Source organism: Brachyistius frenatus, unplaced genomic scaffold (genome assembly GCF_029030835.1).
Source record: "Brachyistius frenatus isolate BFR_SWC_R1_liver_20210118 unplaced genomic scaffold, ASM2903083v1 Contig_1, whole genome shotgun sequence".
NCBI classification, from domain to species: Eukaryota; Metazoa; Chordata; class Actinopteri; family Embiotocidae; genus Brachyistius; species Brachyistius frenatus.
In genome coordinates this window covers 11,972,362-11,990,381 of record NW_027210600.1, presented here as the reverse complement: position 1 = coordinate 11,990,381, position 18,020 = coordinate 11,972,362, and the positions used below count along the sequence as shown (strand labels likewise).

Genomic DNA, 18,020 nt, shown 5'->3' with positions numbered 1-18,020 from the left:
TAAATGAGAGTGTCAGTGTCACTGGCAGCTACTCATGAGAGTAGAGATTGCATTTCACAGGCACAACAAAGGCATTACAACATTCCCTTCTTGTCCAAGACATCGTGATATCCATCCACTGGATGTGTATTCTTAATCCTCAAGTATACATGACACCTCCTAGAAAGTTTTGTTCGGCCTACCTGTTGAATTGTTGACTACTTCTCTACAATATTGTATGGTCTTGACCTTAGTATGTTAAGAGCCCTGAGATGACATTATTTGGCACTATATAAGTCCATATTCAGGGGTACCAGTAATCCTCTGTGATACACATGTACTTACTAACACGTAATACAACAAGCAGTCATGAGAGAGCACTCGGGACAGTGGTTTCATAGGTGAGACATGGAACAGATAAAACAGCTGAGAGTCCTTAGCTGGCGGCCACGGTATTGCTTCTGCAAATGTTCTGTTTCCCAAAGACTTGCAACACTAGATTGTGCATTTCAAAAGAAAACTGAACTTTATTACAAGAAGTACCACATTTTCAGGCTACATTTTCTCTTCACCAGTCTTACAGGTATCAGACTCAGGTGTGTGTTGTTGAATAAATGACAACAATGGACACAAATAACACATTTTCATGAGCAACTGGGAAGTGAGAAAGTTCATACCTCCGAGTGGGAAAATACCACTGAATGCCAGTTTAACTGGGAATATCCCTCCAGGACACTGGGAGATTTTTAAGACCGAAAAATAGGTTTAACGTCACTTGACATGGCAGCATTTGTAGTGAAAGAAAGGCATGTACTTGCTCTGAGGTTAAATAGCCAGACTTGGTTAGTCCAGCCTACCTAGTTTGCTTGCTGTGTAAAATATTTAAATAAGGCAGTACATTGTACAAATGTAGTGTACAAATAATATTGACCTTTTGCGCTCCATGTCATCCCTGTGTTGATTTACATAGTTGTTTGTTCCTTTTCTGTATTCTGACAGCAGAAACACAGCACATTTTCTGTGGCCTGCCATGTTGCTTGCTTTGTGAATGCTCTCAATTTGGAAGTAGGACGTTCCCAAATGGAAATGTTCCCAAATTACAGCTGCCTGAACACATGATTACCAGTCCAGGTACATTGCAATTTGAAATATGCTTTCCCCTCTTGATTGTTTGCTGGTGCTATTAAAACATAAATCACTCTTCCCCGGGAGGGACTGAACCTATTGAGTTAGTGACACACATAAGTTGGATATCATTGTACCTGATGAAGAGACAATTTACCCCTGAGACACTTTATGTAAACAAACTATAATTTGAAAGGGGAGATTGCAAGACAGTCGCAGAGCTTTGGGAAACAGAGAGATGTGCATGTGATTTGCACACTGACGCTCATTAATATTACCCTTTTTGTCCTTATTTTCTCATCTGAATTTTAAAATGTTTTTTTTTTGTATTTCACTAAGCTACAATATTCATCAAAACATTAACATATGTTTGTTCATAATAAGGTCTTTAATGTTGAACTGAACATAATGCAATAAGTGTCACCCAAAACAACATACATGTACAACGTAAGTATTGCTGTAACTGTCATTTCAGTTTTGCCAAGTTTACCTCATTCTTACTCAGCAAAGGCCCCAGGGTGCGGCTTAGGGGTTGCACATATCCACATGATTATACCTGGAAACCGCAAAGTCCACACAGAGGTCATTAGTTTGCTCTGGAACAACTCCACTGCAGCAATGCTCAGAGTTTCTTCCAGTAAACAACATTACTCAAACTGCAGACCAACCCAGGGAGCTGCTGAATAATGACAAGTCATTTATGGGTGCATCTGTACACACACAGCCAACACTGATATCCATGTGGCACTTAACAATGTATCTTAACTTCATTTATTGGAGATCTTTTTAAATTTTTTGTTAAACATACATTTCATGAAAAGTCCAGTAGAGGAGCAGTGTAGCATGCATCACATTTCCATTGCAGGCATATAATCACAGTTACTGTGTTGAGAAAAATTATATAGGCTATAGAACAGAAATAATAATAATAACAACAACAACAACAACAACAACAATAATAATAATAATAAAGGATTTTTTTTCAATTTATAAAATTGCAAAAATTTTGATATTGTCTTTGCCACATTATACAGCAAGTAAATAATCTCGTCTTTAACACACATTCCAATCAGTGATAGATTTCAAGAGTAAGAGCTGACGTATCAGTTTTAACACTGACAATGAACACTGACTTGATGTCTTAAAGATTTGCACACAAAAAAAAAAAAATTCTATCATCAAAACAAAGTACACACAATAAATAGCAGTTTGTCACTTGCATGTGTGTGGTATACACAGATGACTCCTTACATGACAAGCACAAGAGAACAATATTACCTTTTTTTCTCTCCAGGAAACAGGTCATTGTTACAGACATTTCTTGTTTTACATTCAGTGATTTGGAGAACAGGACTCCACAAACAATTCACATATAGAGCCAACATGCCTTTAAGACACTGTCAGTTTTTTCAGTCACTTAACTCCCTTACTTTAAAAAGCAGATGGCAGTTTCTCCATGTGATGCGTTTCCCTTGACAGGATGAGGTATTTGCCAGAAGAGATGCTTGTATTCATCCCTTCCCCCTCAGTCTGATCAGATAAGTGATGTTGTAGCTTAGCAGTGCAAGATCTTAATGAATGCCTTTCTGAACTCAACATTAAAGGTGGTGTATATGATGGGATTTACAGCACTATTCACGTAGCCCAGCCAAGTAAAAGCATTATACATCTCAGCGGGAACCTTGCATTTGGTGCAGTGGGTGTTCAAGATATGTGTGATGAAAAATGGCAGCCAGCATATGATGAATACACCTGAGGAGATACAAAAACAAATGGAAATATTAGAAAAAGACAGAGAGGGTGAGGAAAGAGAAGAAGAATGAGGCTCTTATCTTGGACCCAAATATAGGTGGATTTCCAATTTCCATTTGTTGCATCACTGCCTGACTTTGTTTCCAGGCTGTGTTTTAGATGCTACTAAGAAATTTGAGGGGGAAATAAAAACTTATGTAAAGGCAGATAATTACTTGAGGATGGGAGCTTGTGCAGAAAAACTAGAATTACAAATTAACCGAATGACTTGTGGTAACTTAGAAAAGAAATCAATGCTTTATCTTCATGAGTTTGACCAGCCCACTGGTTTGATGCTGTGGTCTCTGCATGTCTTTCATGTTCGAAGTGGATAACAGAACACAAAAAAGCTTGTAGAAATGCTTTTGCGGTGTAACTTCATATAAAAATCAACTGATGAATTAACTTCATTGTAACTGTCTTCAAATCTTGTTTAGTAAATGGAAAAAAAAAATCAATAACAAGTGTACCAACTTACCAAGAACGATGGCTAACATCTGAGTTGCCTTCTTCTCCTTCTGCTGGGAGATCTTCCTCTTGCTCATGGTTTTAACAGAGGTCTGAGTCTTGCCATTAGGCAAGGCCTGTGTCTGGAAGGCTTTGGCTACAATGGGTGCTGGATCCCCCAGGTCCTCCTTCACAGGATCTCCATTCTTCTCAGCTTTCTGGCCCTCCTCAGGGGGTGTGGGAGGTGCGGAGGTGGGGCTAGCATTGCCCTTGTTGGGCATCAGTAGCTGGTGGCTGGTGGCCGGAGTGTTTCCGAGAGCACACTGTGGCTGCTGCTTCTGTTTCTGGCTGTTGCTGCTGTTGTTCAGCTCATCCAGCTCCAAATCTGCCCCCTCATTGACTGCATCTTTAATGAATATCTGAATAAAGGTCAGAAAACATGGATTCATGTGGTATTTATTTGTTTAAAAAAAAAGGTGAATGTTAATGAATGTACAGCACATTGTGATACTTTGATTCTTCATTTTAGCTTTACGGTGCTCACAAAAGCAGAAAGTCGACTTTTAAACCTGTATTTTCTTTCAGAAATGAGGGAAACTTCAAGGTGACACCTTGCTAAATCCTTATGGGCAAAACATATATATTTATTTATTTATTCAAATTTGAAAGAAAAAAAAATTAAAAAAAAAAGAAAAGAAAAGAGGAACACATACCACTTTCTTCTTATTGACAGGAAAACTCCCATTAGATTTAACAATCATGGTGCACAACCTCACATCCTCTGGATGAGTGCACTTATCCTGAAGGGAAAACAGCTGTGTCAGGCCAGGAGAGGGTACAATGTCAAAGCAACTGACAAAAGGGCTGTCTAAGCACAGAAGCACAGGTCTCACTGCCTATGAGGTCAAATGAGGCAACATTGAGCTCTGGCAAAGAAAGGCCATTCCACAACAATCTGCCGCTTCAATTGCTCCTGAAAACCCAATCCATGAACCTGACGGTCTCAGGAATTGTCAACTGAGATTATTTCTCCAACATGAAATCACAGCATTAAGACTAGAATAAGCATGTGAGTAATGTAGCGCACGGGATCAAGAGCATTACTTGGTTTCCTGTAGAGAGCCCATTAAGTTTCACTATGTCAGGAAAATCAATAGCTATAAAAGCCAAAGGTCATTTGTGGGCCATAATAATTAGTGTTGCGTGACGGCTTTTGACAGTGAAATGTGCCAGTTGATGTAATATTGAGACTAAAATGGGTCTCCTGGAAGGAACCATTTACAGAGGTTTTTATTAACATATGGGGTGAAAAAAATGCTTAATGCCTTAGGTGTCACATAGCCTTGCTGTTTCAGTCCCTTGCCTTGAATGTTATCCATTGTGTTTTCAAAGAAAATCAATCTTCTTCTTGTCTGTGTTTCTTCCTTTATAGTGTGTTGCTATGTAATATAATGCCATCAAGTATAATTGGCTAGAGAAATTTATTGATTGCAGTTTCATAAAGAAACAGATGAACTGAAAGGGCAAAACATTTCTACAGTATGTTCTGATGCTTTTTTACAAATTGGTTGAAAATATATAATGCTAAAATATTAAGAGGTAAGGAAAGATAAAACAAATAATAAATAACTGCTTTTATGAAGGTGTAAATCAACTCCAGTTTTATATTGAAGCCATAAAAGTGCTATCCGTAAACAGGAACCATATTGCTACAGCAGCTCACCTTCAGCGACGTTGCCACATCAGGGTCAGCAGCCTGACAGACACGCTGCTTTGGCTTTGTGTTTACACGTTTTCTGCGCTTCCTCAGGACCACATAAATTTGCACATAAACCAGCAGAGTAATAATGAAGGGAACATAGAAGGACACAATGGAGGAGTATACCACAAAGGCTGGATTGGCGATCACACAGAGAGACTCATCACGAGTAGCTGTGGAGAAAATACAGGGTGAATAAAAACTTCAGACTGCATGCTCTATTTTACCCTAAAGTATTTATTTGTGTGTGTGTGTTTGTAGTTTTGTTGCTAGTGTTCTCCTGGGAAAACTTTCGACAGTAAAAATGAAACCTTTTTTTAGCTTGAGCCTACGTGAGCCCTTTTAATTTGATCACTTGGAAATGCATCCAAAAATGTAAACACTTGGAGGTCATTCACACAGTTTTTTTTTTTTTTTCTCCCTCCCACTCCACTGCAATCTCAGCTCTCTCAGAGCTGCCTTATATTCTCACGCAGAATTTTGCCACATCTGGTGCCGCACATAGAGATCACATCATCCCTATTTTAGACTCTCTGCAGTGGTTGCTTGTTCATTTTAGATTTTACTTGTTTACTTTCAAAACCAGACAAAATCAGAGCACTGAGGTGGCAGGTCTTTGGAAAGAGTTGTCCTGTTTGTCCAGCTTCTGGACTTGAGACCAAAAAGGACCAAGTGAACTTCAGATCGTAAAGGCAGCTGAAGATCAGGCATCAGCTGTTGCCACACAGACACAAATATAAATATATAGAAGACACAAACACATGTTAGACTGTGCTGTGTGTTTGAAAATATAACAACAAATTTTAATTGCATGTATTTTATGTTTGTCGCATGACTTCAGGCTCCAGAGCTGCTACCTCTGTGGTTCCTGCAGCTTACATCTGCAGGCGCTGTTTGTCTGCCATGTCTGAATCATGGCTGAATCGACATCACATTGAGGCACTCCAAGGGATGAGTGAAGCTTTAGGGTGCAGGAGTTGGTCAGCAACAAGTTGTAGCTCTCAGAAAGCCTTTAATAAGAACCGCTTTAACAGTAATCCTCCATTGAAGCCTCTGTCTTGCAGAACAAGCAACCTAAAGGCCAAAAGCTGACTAAAGGTTTGGTACAAACTATAAAGTAACAATTCTACTCACCTTTATAACTTGCTGCACAGTATTATAGGTGTAATCGGGTGAGGACATTGTCATTCGGCCTTTTCTTAAGCAACCATTTAAAAGTTAGCTAACAATTCACAATTGGTATGAATCTGAAAGTTAATACTGTACCGTAGTGTGCAGGGAATGTACAAATAAATAATACAGTACAGCGTCACATTCAAAAACATCTCTGTTTTAAAGACTGCAGAGCAGATGTGAATTATTCTCTCTCTTACCTGTGTTATTTAGGCCAAACAATAGAGGACATGATATGGCGAAGGACAGCACCCAGACCACAGAGATCATTACTGTGACCCGTCTCCTGGAGCTGTAGCGAGTGTTGTACAGCATTGGCAATGCAACTGCTGTGTAACTGTATCGGGTGAAGAAAATATAGCCGCCATAGTTAGAATATATGAAAACATAACTCCTCTCAACCAGACACCAGCACAAGCATGACAGGCTCAACAAAGGTTTGCTCTACTTACGTATGTACAGTACTTTGAATTAATTTATTTTTATATATGGCTACAAGTACCTTCTGTCTGTTTCCTTTCTCTATCAATGTAATTTTTTGCTGAAAGCACAACAGAGAACATGAAACCTCCAAGAGGGTTAAACGAGAAATGTTGCCTGTCATTATTGATCAAATCCTTTCCAATGGCGAGCTGGCCCTTTGGAAACAGTTATGTGCTGGAGACTTCAGTCCACATGAAAATGAGATCCTGTAAAGCAGGCTGTGCGTGTTCCCCAGTCTCTCAGAGAAGACCTATAATTTAACCCTGCTACAATGGTTGACCTTATTAGTAAACTTGATGTAATCACCAGGAAATGCACAGCTTTTTACAGTGCATTGATTTTTGTGTTATCTGGGTTGAAAGGCAAGTGGGTAAGGCTTTTAAGAGACTTTTCTGAATAGGTTTCTTTATGAAAACATGCAAAGAAAATTAGGGTGAATTTAAGATAATGGTTTTATTGCATGTTGTTATTGACAATGCAATAAACTACACAATATGCAGTGCTTAACTTCTCGACCAGTGCTCAAATCTGGATTAAATACTTGCTTGTTCTCACTGGCATTTCCAATAATCCAATAATTTTAAAGTTGATTCTATTCATATATCCTCTTGGGTTGGTTTGCTTGATATTGTTTTTACATTTTATCTAATGTTCAATTGTTTCATTGATTAATTAAGCTGTGTTTCAAGTTTATTTCATTTGCACTGGTTCTGTCTGATGTGGTGCAGCACTTTTGATGTCTAAAAATGTGCTATACCAATAAACTTGACTTGACTTCATTTACCAAGCGTCATTTTTTGGTGTTTTAATTAATAAAACTGAAATTATGTGTATTTTCAGAACGCTCTGACAGTTCAGTAATTTCCTGATTATGAAATATGCTTTTATTTTGCTGACATGCACAGAGCACTTGTGCACAGGTGGGACGAGAGATGCAAACAGGTGGGAGGTTAATTAAAATCAGGCTCCAAAACTTGATACTTGATAAAAAAAAAAAAATTAAAAAAAAATTGCACCAATTGACTGATGCTTAAAATGTAAATTAAACCACTTGAATTAATCACTCACGAACCAGCATAGGTGTTTTAGCTGGCAAAATACATTTAATGTGGTTTCAACAGGAGCTCAGATAATTCAGTCTGCACTGATCTGTCAGTTCATATGATGCATACTTATAGAATCTCTAGTCCACAGCAACTTTATGCTGCATTAAAAGTTTCTCCTCCAGCAGATTAAATCCGTGCAGCCATCTAAAGGCAAAAATGCTAGATGAGCAGCACCATAATGGACAACCATTATCTGTGCTTACATATATTAAATTGCCTGAAAATAAAACCATCTTGCAATATATAAAAAAAAATCCCACACACATCTACATGCATTAAACCTATAATGACTCAGCATTCTGCTGGGGAGACATCGGTTCACAGCGGCTTTTTCTTTCAAACTTTCTTTTGGCTAAAAATTGTTTTAAATTTGATTCTTCATGCAAATACTGGTGTATTACATTTGACAATATGACGTGACCATCAACAAGTGAGATACAGTGGAATTAGAACAGATGTAATTTAGAATAGATTTAATCATGTAGTATAAATAACTTAATCTCCGTTTTCTATTACAACTGTATATCCTGACAACACCATGCGGACAAAAACAGGATTTCTGGGAGAAGCTTCTTTCTATTTGTTGAGCTGCTATTGTTATGTGTCACTGTGACTGGCACATCTGTTTCAGAGTAATAAAGCCAGTAATGTGATTGCTGGCAGTCTACTTATTAATCACACAGGCTAGAATTTGCATTTCACTTCATCGAGAGCCTCTGCTTTTTGCAGTACTGCACCCGTGATCCAAAATGCAGATTTGGAGACACGTACACAGTCTGTGTGTCCAATACTGACTGCTTGTCATTGCACTTGCATGGTTTAAATGGGTATTTTGGTGAAAAACACAGAATTTGTAAAACTTTATGAACAAGATGACTTCACAGCGTATCTTTTAAGATCTATTTTCAAATGGCAGTTTAATTTTCACATGATTAAAGGAAAAATGTGTGCTGCATTAGATGAATGGTTGTTACCAAGAGTGTGAAAACATGTGACATCCTGCCAAGCTCGAGCAAAGTATTTGTGAAGGTGTCTGTGCTTTTCTGTGCACCAAAGTTCCAGGCTCTTCCACTCATATTCTTACAGTAAGTTAAATAGCTCCAATAATTACATGGGAGAAACGTCCAGGACAATCCAAACCCTTTTGTTTTCTTTTTAGAATTATCATAATTGTAATTTATGTGATATTAATTCGATTAACATTGAAAACTGCAACTCTATGCAATTATATAAATGGTTTTAACAGACTTTAGTTTTACTTACTGTATTTGGAGTATTGTACTGCATATGAACACATTCAACCAAGACTAAATTGATTAAATAGAAATGTAAAAAAAAATTGCTTACTTAACTTAAGGTGGTTGCTAACTGTTGTCACATCATCATCTTCTTAAATATTCGATTGCATAACAGGACTCACTGAATGCATTGTTAGAGAGAAGTGTCTTCTGATTCACCTTTAAAACTGCCTGCTTTTTGGCAAACATAACTGGAGTTCTCAAGTTAGAGTTGGCATATATATATTCAGATCACCTCCTACACATAAGCAGTTTGTTTTAAGCCACTTTGTCTCCTGTGCCTACAGAGGAAGTAAGTAGCTGGTTTGTCATTGTTGCAGGGTATCCCAACTCCAACTGCCTAAAATGTATTCATCCAAGAGTGTAGGCTTGCGTTTACATGCAGATTCACAAGAAAATAGAGCCCATAATTTGCACCACATTTGTAAATAAGACCAAAGTTAACAGTGAGAAACATTCTTTTGATGCAAAAATTACAATGCTGCCTGAAGCTACAGAACTGATTAAACAAAGCACATTTATCTGTGACTGTTATCTGAACTTTTATTAATAAGCATCATATGGGCATTATGAAATGTAATAAAGCCAGGTGAAGTGATTCTTGATTCTGTCTCAATCATCTGATCTTTGATTAGTATTCACAAGTACGCAGCAAGCAAGCACAAGTCCTATGGACAATATTTGAATATAAATTTAATTGCTACTCCTATTCGCTTGTACACTCATTTACAATACACACAAACAACCAAGAGACTATTCAGGATTTGTAATTAGATTAACAATCTATCCACAATCCAGAGTTATTTATATTCTAATTCAGTCACATCAATAAGAGTTGAAATTCTGTCCATGTGTGAGCAAGTTGGATTTTTTTTTTGTTGCATGCTGATATAAAATGAAAGTGTAGCCAAGCAGAAAATCGCATACGATTATACATGACATATATACAGCATAAAATGAAAACGAAGGAAAGGTAATACCCTAACCAATCATCAGACATATTCATTCAAACTCCCACACTTTCAAATCATTTTCTTGTCATCAATATTAAATGATGACATCCTACAGTTTGAATATCCAAAGCTTTACATGGTCCTCAGATGAACAGTCTCCCAATCTCCCCTGTGTAACCTCCACACTGCAAATGTTTGGACCTAATTCATCTGAAACACTGTCAGTAATCACAGAGTCGTCATGTCAGTTACACAACTACGTAAGTGAATTCATATTTTTTTATGAATCCAGGAGGATGAGTTGTTGTGACAACACATAAGGTATTGTCCTTGCATATTTTCTTAAATTGCGCTTTGCTTATTTGTGTACTGATTTTAAGATGCTTTAATCTTAACAAGTGACTGTTTATGTGCAATGGGTCGCTTGTAGTGACAGAATTACTACCAGACTCTTTAGTTCTCTCAGCTCTACACAGCATTTCAGCATCTTTTAGCTCATTGTTTTGGTTTCATTGTGAAATTATATTTCAGTCCCCTGTGCACCTGTCTTACAAGCGTTCATCATATTATTGACAATTTTTAGTTCCAAAATTGCTGCAATTTGTCATTTTGTGAAATTCAGATTAACAAACATGGAAAATCTAATAATTAGGATGAGTGTCACATTTCCAGATAAATATATGGAAAATAAAGGTGTGTGTGTGTATGGTGTTCGATCCGTGTCTGCAAAAGTCATTTAGTCTGTAAATAGACACTAAAACTCTGGTGTTCATGCACCTAAAAGGTAGAAGTTGTCCTCTGTTATTGAGAAGATACAAATTTCCGTGGAAAATCTATGCTGGAATCATGACAGGCAGGACTAAATAATCTGTGCAGTGGCAAACTCACCGATCAATGCTGATGGCACAGAGATTGAGGATGCTGGCTGTACACATCATTACATCCAGAGTGACAAAGATGTCACAGTGGATCTTGCTAAAGCGCCACTCTCCCACCACCTAGAAGAGAAGAACATCAACACATGTCGGTTTATAGCAGCAATCACCAGAACAAAGTCACCACACTTGACAAATAAAAGCAGCTCATTGGCAGAAAGAATAGGTTTTCTTCTAGCAAAAAAGCCATCATGATAGTCAAGCCTTCTTGTATATATATTTTTAAATTATTTTTACCCCGGTAACACAAAGAGAGGAAACAGAGAAAATCTGAACCATAGCAAGAAATAAGTTCAAAATGATAAGGATAAAAGAACATAATTGGTCTCATGAGGAGATCATTTGCAAGCAAAAGAACAACCAGCATAGACATTTTAAAGTAGACACACAATCCAACTGATTTGTTACATTGATGCTATCAAACGAATACATCTGACACTTTTTCCTGGCAGACGTGAGAATTAAACACTATAGAGTTTTTCAGAAGTACAGACTTCCTCAGTGTTAGTGAGATAATTATCTTTTTAACATGCACCCTGGGCTACAGCTCCAGGTGGCTTTACGGTGGAAGACATGATCGACCTATTTGTATTCATACCACTGATGCGCTCTGGTGCATGGTCAAATCCCATGGTGGAACTAGTGATGCTCTGACAGGTTTGATGCCGCCCACCTTGCCTGACTCTACAGCCTCCCTGTTTCCTCCCACAGCTCTGAAAAGGATAAGGGAGATGTGTGTGTCGAGAAGCAGCTCCTGCCTCGCTGTAGCAGATTAATCTTTGTCCTGTGGCCATGTCTTTATCAAATCAAACCCCATTATTAAAGAGCTGTATGTTGCTGATGGTGTGCACAACTCTAACAGTGATTGCAGAACTGCAGACTCATTACTACTGTCTCACTGCAGCAACCTCTCGCTCCTTTTTTCTGCAATGTCCCAGCCTTTCGCTCTTGACATTTGTGCTCTCAGTGGTTAACACTACCATATTGTTCTCTGCATTCATTGAGTCTCTGCTAACTACACTCAGTTTCTTGTGTTCTATCTTTACGTCAGTATATAGGTTGCTCCTCTCAAAGCTTCTCCAATGCACCAGTACAATTTTAGATCCTCATCAGTGTTATAGCCCAGAACAAGTTTAAAATTTGGTTAGCTGTTAAGAGATGAACTCATATATATTCAACTGCTTTTTACTGAATAATGTCACAGCCAATGAAATCAAAACAAATGTATGCTCAGAAAAAGGATAAACATTATGGCAAGTTGACTATGGGTGCACATTTCCTCTTCAGCTTAATCTATAATTCAGATTGTGCATATGTGCATATCATAATTCAGAATGCATCAGCATTCCGAAGAATTAATTTGCAAAGGCAAGGAGTTTAAAAATTGAAAATGCAGTAAAGAGAGATGGGCATCTGGGAAAGGGATTATTTAAAATCAGGATGAAATTAAACTACATCACCCTGCTTCTTTATATATATAAAAAAAAAAAAAAAAAAAATCAATGATAATAATAACAATGATGATAATAATGATGAGAAAAGAATATTAATATGGGAACATTCAAAACAGAAACACATTAAAACAACTGGACAACCGAATAAGCTATTAAACAGCTCATACATTGTCTCATACATTACATGTCAGCACCATAACGACAAATAACAAATTTCATCATTTATCTTCGTGTTACAGTGTTGGATGGACTTTATTTGTGTGAATTAATTACATCTTGATATAAGTAGACAAACATAACAATACTAATGTGTTTTCAGGTCTCTTGTGATCTTAAGGAAACTACTGTCAGCATAATACAATACTTTGTAAATACAATATTTTGAATGGAATATTTATTGAAGGGAAACTGTGCCACTTTTCATTTGGATGCACAATCAGTGTTGATGATAAATGTCAAATGAGGCTATAAATGCCTTAATAAATTGTCTCCAAGAAGCAGCTGCAAAATCTGTTGTTCTTCTGGCACCAGCAGCACCATTTCACGTGTACAGTGTTGTGGCCAGAAGAGCTACCGGCTAATTGAGATTTCTGGGTATCCAGGGTATGTTCTCTGGATGCTGTGCTCCACATCGCAACGGGGACAAGCAGTTTTCTCAACATGTTGTGTTGTTTGTGTTTACAATAGCTCGTCAAGCTGAAAAACTCAGCTTTCTCAGTCAATGTAGCAGCTACTGAGGAATTTATTGCTTCAATTGACAACATGCACTATCAGTACAGTGTGAATATCCACATAAGTGGCAAAAATTCCCTTTAATGAAATCACTTCATGTTATTTTGAGGCATCGTTTAGCCTAATAGTCTTGAAAACGGAAACCTGTCAAATGGAGAATGAATCAGTCCACTTTAGTGGTCCCTTTTTATAGTTCAAAAAAGTGCTTTATAATGCTTTGCTACTTGTTTTTATACTGAAACAAAGAGGAAAGGAATCACCCAGGGGCATCAGCATCCATGTTTCATTAAATGCCTGTGTTGTTAGTAGTAAAGCTGGAGTGCTATATAAATAAACATCTGTTTCACTCAAGCCCTTTCCAAACAAGTTCATGCAATGTTGACGTATTTCTCAGTATACAGTTTGTTAAACTAGTATGGCCACGTGAATGGCCATGCTCTATGGACAGAGTGTGCGTGCACACCAGAAATTTGGGCCAGCTGAGACTTCCGGTTTAGCCCTATGCTAACTTAAATGTGAATAAAACAATTTAATCACATCACTCTTCTACACTGTCAAATGTTATCAGACCAAATCAAATTCTTATGGTGAGGTGAAATAGGTCATTTTCCATGGGTTGTGATGCTCAAAACAATTCATCCACCATTTTATTATCATAACCGTAGTGATAGTGTAGCCCAAAGTGGAGTCTATGATATAAGCATGTGTAATTACTTTTACTGGCAGATGGGGAAGGCAGTGTGTTCTTCACTGCAGGTTTTAAGGATCACATCCACATTGAAACTGACTTTTCAAGGTAAGTTTACTATACTGATAACTAACTAGATATCAAGAATGCTAACTGACATTAGCAGTGCTGGGTCAATGTTTGTTGACTTGCTCGTTCAACAGGCCAAATTGCAGGACAAGATGTGTGTTTGTGAGACTTTAACAGGAAAGCTCTTGTGAGAATCTGTTAGAAGTCTGGCTGTTGTGCTAGCAGCGTGCTGTCTGGTTGTGTGTGTGGATGCATTGTAGGAACTGGATACCATGAGTGGCCGTTGTGAAAATTTAGCAGCAAGGCTGAGCGGGACCCCTGCTCGTACCTCAGAGCAGATGTATGCCAGGTGTGTTGCATTAAAGCAAAAACTAATATTAGAGATGACTGCAGTGTAAGCTTCACCGTGGACAAACTCTGTCAACACAGGGTTTATTTCAATTATTATTGATCAGCTACAGAGGATCATGAAACCAACTGTACATGTCTGTTTGAGTTTCTTTTACTTCTCAAAAAATATAAACTTAACAACGGGATGCATTTTCCAACCAGGGCCATCAATCTGTTCTGCCAGCTGTCTCTGGTTCCCAAACAGACACTCGGAATGAACGTCAATCACAGAGTCTGACAGCAATCCCGCAAAATTCGTTAAACAGCCTCAAACACACAGTTTGAGCTGTCTTATCTTCAAACAGGTGTTTATTTGTCTTGTTCAAAACCATCCACAGCCTTCATTAAAAGCCTCTGACCACATCATTGGCGCTAATAGCCTACTATGAGCTATCAGGCAGATTTACTTCTTGGAAAGTTTTTTTTTTTTTTTTTTATCATTTTCCGCCTATTACATTTGTGATTCGTGCAGTTTCAAGCTTTGAAAAACAGTTTTTTCCTTTTTTTCTTGGTTGGTCATTCAGACATCAGCACCATCCTGATACCAAAACTAATAAAATTCAGATATATTTTTCTCAAAGATGACCAAACAAGCGCAGCAGACCAAAATGATAGGTTCTATTGTTTCCCAATATTTAAAGTTTCCGAAAGAAAAACAAACAAACAACAACAGTGCACTTTTATTCACCTTGATTTTAAAAACATGTGGTTTAAATCTTAATCTCAAGTCATACATAATGTTCCCTCCATATGCTCTCTAAATCAGTTACACTTGACAGAAAGCGAAAATTGCATTAATTAATGCAAATTTAGCATTTAATAATAAAGGGCAAGTTGAACACTGTGCCCACACTGTGACTAAGCGCTCAATGTTATTCATGCTGCATTATTAACATGGAAACTCAGTCACGGCCACGGTCAGTGACACCACAATTAAAAAGAATAACATTTCTAGATAAAGAAAAAATGTGAATGGGGTGAGGTCAAAATACTGTCTTTGGTCCAATAAAGAAGAGACAAACATAATATTGTTACCATGAAGTGTGTTTGTTGTCACTATCTGTGCATATACATATTTTCAGATGTCTCTGATGGAAGAAACGTGTTCTGAAGAACGTGAAGTGAATAATTTAAAGAAATCTCAGCCAAAGCTGAGCTGTTGTGAGCTGTGATTCCTACAATTTACAAGGTCAACCTCACTCAACACGCACATCTGGAGATTATCATTCAACTGCCTGGTATTTACTGATGTGAACTGTGCAGCAATCGGAAATATCAACACTTCTACTAAATCATTTCTTGTTTGTAATATTTTAGACCAATCCAGTTACTACCGTCTCAGTTGATCCCACTTCACATTAGCAGGAGGCCTGACTGCCTGAGAGGGACATGCCAAAATCAGTATCTCTTTTCCAAACACATGCTGGGTAATCCAGTTTGACTTTGACAGCACTTAGTTCTCGGCATTTTATTGTGAAGAGGACTTCACCCCACCAATTGCTGTTATTAGCCATTGTGGATATAAAACAGATCAAAATTAGAGTATGTTTAGTTTGAATGCACAAAACTGCTTAAATGGGGCTGCTTTCCATAAAACTCCAGAATGGGTTGCAATGGGAAACCAAAAATACTGCAGTTTGTGTGAAAAATACCAAACGTGCTCAGTCAAACACTATAAAACTGTAATCAAGTCTTAGCCTAAATAAAATGATTATGATATCATTCTGTGTACACAGGTATAATTGTGCGACAAAGTTTGTGATCTACATAAACAGATGCTGAGGGTAACAGCCGAAACAAAAGAGGCCAACTACTACAGTAAATGAGTAAATTCTTGTAATCTAATGCTATGTTTGTATGTAACTGTCAATGTTTCAAATGTCTTATTACAGAGAGTTAGCAAAAAAAACATCTGTGCACTTAAACTATACACCATCAAAGACTCGCTTCTCACTTTTTTTTGTGCTATGATTTCAAATTCAGTACTTCATTGAGAAAGTTTTGCGTGGCAATTTGAGCCTTTGATATGCGGCTGATTACAATTCAACTCTCACTTTTTCAATCTGCTTTGATGTCGGCTCCCCTCTGTGTGTACCCAGCTGCCCACAGCAACAGATGAAGCAAGTATTTCTGGTAAAAACAAACACAGAATGCAGGTTGCATACTTTATGAATAAACAAGCTTCAGTCCTATAATTATTACCAATGATCACACATTTTTTTTTGGTTGTTTATTTGTACAAATTGGAAAAATAGTTCATTAGACTCTCCACAGTCGTACGATTACTGTTCCAGTGACACATTTACAAACAGGCTTCAACTATGACACTCTATGGATGCACTGTAATCTGATCAGAGCGATAATCATCATGACTCACTGAGAGAGAAACAGGAGAATAAGAGTCCCTGTAGTCTTAAGATTGCCTTTCTCTACATTGGACAGCATGACCTAAAGCCTAGTGGTCAAAAATAACCCCAGGATGGAGAAGACAGATACAAGAGATGAGTAAAGACAGAGATGGAGCGATGTTTTTTTCATCCTGATTGCTATTGATTTGGAAGATTAGAGATGATTTTATGCTTTAACCAAGTCTGTGTTCTTGTTTAGGTTGTAGTTGATGTAGGCGCTGATGTGTTGCGTGAAAGAAAAATAGGTCTTCATCATCCCACACCTGAGTAAATGCATAATGACGTATCCCAGAATTAGGAAGAATTATTCATGAACATCTGATTGAGCAGACTGATCTGACACTTTGGCATTGTCACTAAATGCAGGTACAGTAAAGGCCTTTGACTGATGCAGGATGTTTACAAGGCAGATGTGAACACATTTTTTGCCTTCACCTTTGTTTCACCTTGAGTCTCTGACCTGCTGATAACTGTGGGCAGCTTGCTGAAATCAATCCATTTTCAGCAGTATTTCACCGGCGCCAGCTTTCACGTAAACACGTGACGTATGCACAATATGCTTTGCTAGTTTTCAACCTCTATGTACATGCCAAACTGAAGGCTGGTCATTTTCTTTGAAAATACAAAGCTTTCAGAGCTGATGTCTTTGTGATATCGGAGATCAAATAAAAAATTAAAAAAAAGTTCTCTGCAAATCTTGGATTTATCAATGATCTATTTCTTTGGTTTTCTAATGCTGTAATACACAGAGAGAAAAAGGTCGAAGAGGGTCCAGACATAGGGAGAGCATGTCTGCTGCATAGGGCATGTCAGACTTTTTATGTCTCTTTGAATATTTATAAAGTGTGTATACGTATATGTGTGGGAGTGTGTGCTTTTGTACTACCTCTAAGTAGACGACCCAGGGCATAACCAGTGTGGCCACCAGAAGGTCAGCGACAGCCAGGCTGACAATCAGGTAGTTGGTGGTGGTCTGCAGAGCCTTTTCTCTGGACACGGCCATACACACCAGCACGTTGCCGAAGACAATGACAAAGATGAGCAGAGTAAGCAGCATGGCGTAGTAGTTGTATGGGTGCTTCTGCTCTGGATCTGTTTCGTTGAAGCTCCATGTTCCATTATCGTAGAAACTGTCATTGTAGGCATAGTGGGTAAAGACATCCATTAGCTGTGAGTGATGAAGGCCAAGAATGGGCTCTGCAAAACACGAGGACAGAAAACAGCATTTCA

At 38.0% G+C, this 18,020-nt stretch overlaps 1 protein-coding gene across 1 annotated transcript in view; it reads right to left on the bottom strand.

Moving 5' to 3' along the window:
- Window positions 1-479: 479 nt before the first annotated feature.
- drd2a (dopamine receptor D2a) overlaps window positions 480-18,020 on the bottom strand; it is a 38,775-nt gene continuing 21,234 nt past the window's right edge. Inside the window, exons 2-8 of the mRNA XM_069690408.1 lie at window positions 17,677-17,987; window positions 11,003-11,112; window positions 6,475-6,611; window positions 5,066-5,274; window positions 4,056-4,142; window positions 3,374-3,761; window positions 480-2,856 (exon numbers count right to left, since the gene is read on the bottom strand). Of these exons, the coding sequence (XP_069546509.1) occupies window positions 2,660-2,856; window positions 3,374-3,761; window positions 4,056-4,142; window positions 5,066-5,274; window positions 6,475-6,611; window positions 11,003-11,112; window positions 17,677-17,955 (1,407 nt within the window). The 5' untranslated portion in view covers window positions 17,956-17,987 and the 3' untranslated portion in view covers window positions 480-2,659. The remainder of the gene's footprint in view (window positions 2,857-3,373; window positions 3,762-4,055; window positions 4,143-5,065; window positions 5,275-6,474; window positions 6,612-11,002; window positions 11,113-17,676; window positions 17,988-18,020) is intronic.